Source organism: Gekko japonicus, unplaced genomic scaffold (assembly GCF_001447785.1).
Source record: "Gekko japonicus isolate JY-2015 unplaced genomic scaffold, Gekko_japonicus_V1.1 scaffold9807, whole genome shotgun sequence".
Lineage (NCBI taxonomy): Eukaryota > Metazoa > Chordata > Lepidosauria > Squamata > Gekkonidae > Gekko > Gekko japonicus.
The window spans coordinates 351-3,724 of NW_015171190.1; the positions used below are offsets into that span (position 1 = coordinate 351).

At 53.6% G+C, this 3,374-nt stretch overlaps 1 protein-coding gene across 1 annotated transcript; it reads right to left on the reverse strand.

Moving 5' to 3' along the window:
* Positions 1–1,407: 1,407 nt before the first annotated feature.
* Positions 1,408–2,263, reverse strand: AVPR2 (arginine vasopressin receptor 2; the record flags this gene model as incomplete). Its single annotated transcript, XM_015419093.1, has 1 exon — positions 1,408–2,263. A coding segment is annotated over one exon (856 nt), but the record flags the coding sequence as incomplete, so codon positions are not given.
* Between the last annotated feature and the right edge of the window lie 1,111 nt (positions 2,264–3,374).

The window sequence follows — 3,374 nt, forward strand, 5'->3', positions numbered from 1 at the left end:
GTGCCACAGAGTGTTGGACTGTATGGGCCTTTGGCCTGATCCAACATTGGCGTCTCTTATGTTCTTATGTTCTTAAATGCAGTCTCTTTTTCTTAAAATGTGGGATTCGCTGCCAGAGGATGTAGTGATGGCCGCAGGAATAGATAGTTTTAAAATGGGATTTGATGGGTTTATGGAAGAGAGGTGTATCAATGGTTACTAGCCATGGTGACAAAAGGGAACCTCCAGGTTCAGAGGCACTAATCCTCTGAATCCCAGAGCCAGGAGGCAACATCAGGGGAAAACCTCAGCCTATATGCCTTGTTGTTTGGCCTCCAGAGGAACTGGCTGGCCCCTGTGTGAGACGGGAGGCTGGACTAGAGGGACAGCACAGACATTTCGATGCAATAATTCAGAGCAAGAGGTGTCAGTTATCAGACACTGTGAAATAAACAAAACATTGCAAGAGTGCTGATGTCTTAAGCATGTTTTTATTTTAAGTTAAAAAAAACAAACCCCAACCTTTGTGCTTGTGTCCTTTATAAAGTTGATGCCTCCGCTACCTGGCCTTACCTTTTATGACACACCCGGCCCGGCCCAGCAAGGTCTCATTTATGTCATAACGCAAATGAGTTCAACACCCCTGCCCTAAACAGCTTGGGCCGGAGCACGTGGGCAGGGCTATTTCCTTCCATACCTTCCAGGCTGCTAGTGAATACCTACCCCTCGTGCCCATCTACCTGCGCGCCCCCCTGCAGTGGTGAGGCAGGTGGCAACTAGAGACGGGGCATTTCCTGTGGTGCCCCTCACATCTGGAATGCCCTCCCCCCTTGAGGCTCAGTTGGTGCCTAATATATTTACTTTTCGGCACCAATGTTAAGATCCTGACCAATGCACAAATGTAATAATGCATCCAGAAATGTTAAAATATGATTAAAAACAATAATCGTCTGGTTCAGTACCTAATCCAAGTATCGGGACAAAGAACAATTTGTGAGCTACTGGCATTAAAGGTGTGAGCGAGCGAATTGGCTGCTGCATCAATCAGTTTGCCCTGGAGCCCACCTTCCTGAGCGAAGACAGAAATGTGTGAGCCGGAGGCTAAAGAACTGTGAGCTAGCTCACACTGACTCAGCTTAGAGGGAACACTGGTTGTGAGCGAGCAATTTGGCTGCTGCATCAATCAGTTTGCCCTGGAGCCCACCTTCCTGAGCGAAGACAAAAATGTGTGACCCGGAGGCTAAAAAACTGTGAGCTAGCTCACACTGACTCAGCTTAGAGGGAACACAGCTTAGAGTGGTCACCGTAAGTTGGCTGTGATTCGGCAGCGCTTTCTACCATCAAGGAGAGGCGGCCACGAGAACGAGAACCTTTTCCATACTGCGGTTCTGATCAGAGGACAACTCCCGGGTGCCGGGAGGGACTCACTGTTTATGGGTGCCCGGGGATCCCAAACGGACCACAGCTGGACGAGGAAAAAGGGAGCCCAGCAGATCATGTAGGTCAGCACGATGACCAGCGTCATCCTCAGCGTCTTGGTGACGGCCCCGGAGATGGGGGATGCCCCTTGGCGGACGCCCCGCCCCCCGAGGGCCCCCTCCGGCCCCATGCGCAGGCTGCGGTGGACCTCGCGGAAGATCATGCCCTGGCAGGTGGCGATGAAGCACGTGGGGAGGACGAAGACCATCAGGGTCACCCACGTGACGTAGGCCTGGGCCCCCCACGGCTGGATGAACTGGGCCCAGCATTCGTGGGCTCCGCTCGGCAGCTGCCTTTTGGAGAAGATGAAGAGCTGGGGGAGGCCGAGGAGGAAGGAAGCGGCCCAGGCCACCGCCACGGGCCGGTACCGGCAGGCTGGGCCCTTCCGGAAAGCCACCATGGGCCGGCATATGGCCTGGTAGCGGTCGTAAGTCATGGCCACAATGACGTAGGAGGAGGCAAACATGCCTATCACTTGCAGGTAGGTGACAGCGCGGCACAGGACGTCCGGGCCCTGGAAGCGGTCGGTGATGTCCCAGATCAGCTGCGGCAGCACCTGGAAGAGGGCCACGGTCAGGTCGGCCAGGCAGAGGTGGTGGATGAAGCGGTGCATGGGCAGGGCGCGGTGGCTGCGGCGGGAGAGGGCCCCCAGGACCAGCCCGTTGCTCAGCGTGGCCAGCAGGAAGATGGAGGCCAAGACGGCGATTTCGCCCTGGGCCAAGGCGGCGTTGCGGTCGTCAGAAGGGGCGATGGAGGCGTTGAGGGCGGGCCCGGGGGGCGCGGAGGAGGCGTCTGACATTGGCTTCTGGGGAGAGAGGCGGAAGGGAGAGGGAGGAGAACGTCACTGGACATGGCTATGCGACTCGATGATTTCACACAGAGCCAGGGCTATTTTGGGGCAGGAACGCACAGGAACGGAGATCCGGCTGGCTCCCGAGTTGGCCACGCCCCGCAGGAACTCATTAGCATAACAGGCCACACCCAACAGCAGGAACTCATTAGGATTGGCTACATTAGGGGTGTGTGGCCTAACATGCAAAGGAGTTCCTGCTACCAAAAAAGGCCCTGGGTTTGGACAACAAACAAGGTGAACAGAATAAGAAGCAAAAGGTGGGTGTGGCTGGATGAACACACTTCTGGTAACATGGGGGTGTGGCCTATTGTGCTAATGAGCTGTGCTGTCAGGGGTGTGGCCTAATAGGCGAATGAGTTTCTGTTGTTGGGTGTGGCCTATTATGCTCATGAGTTCCTGCTGGGCTTTTTCTGAAGAGCGAGAGAAGCGTGACAGAGCTATTCGTAGAAAAGAGCGAGAGACCAGGAGCCCCTTAAAGACTATCAGCATTTGTGGCAGGGGAGAAGATGTCCTGAGTCTCTGCTCACTTCCTCAGGCAAGAGAGAAGAGCGAGAGAACAGGAGCACCTTAAAGCAGGGGGTGTCCAAACATGCTTAGTGTAAGAGTCACATAGAATAAACGTCAGACGTTTGAGAGCCATAGGACGTGAACGAATATTACACTTTTTAATGGGGAAAATATGCAACTCTGCTTTTTATTAACATTAAATGAGACTGCCAAAACTGAAAGCGGAAGGGATAAAAATAGATATTGATAACGATGTTTATTTGTCCAATGATATTGGTAGGCTCATCTCCAGACTGTGGAGATTGGTTCCCCTGCTGCAGGGGTCATTTCGTAGAAAAAGAGGTGGAGGAGCTCGTTAGCATGACTCATTAGCATGACTTATTTGCATATGCCACGCCCCCTGACATCACTGGAAGTGTGTCAGAAGGCAACACTCACCACTCAGGCTCCACTGGACTGTTTTGGATTGCTACCTATTTGGGGGGGGGGGACACACACGGGCAGATCTGTCCTCGCAGAGGAGGGAGGGCTTTTACCTGAATAAAACTTGGTCTTA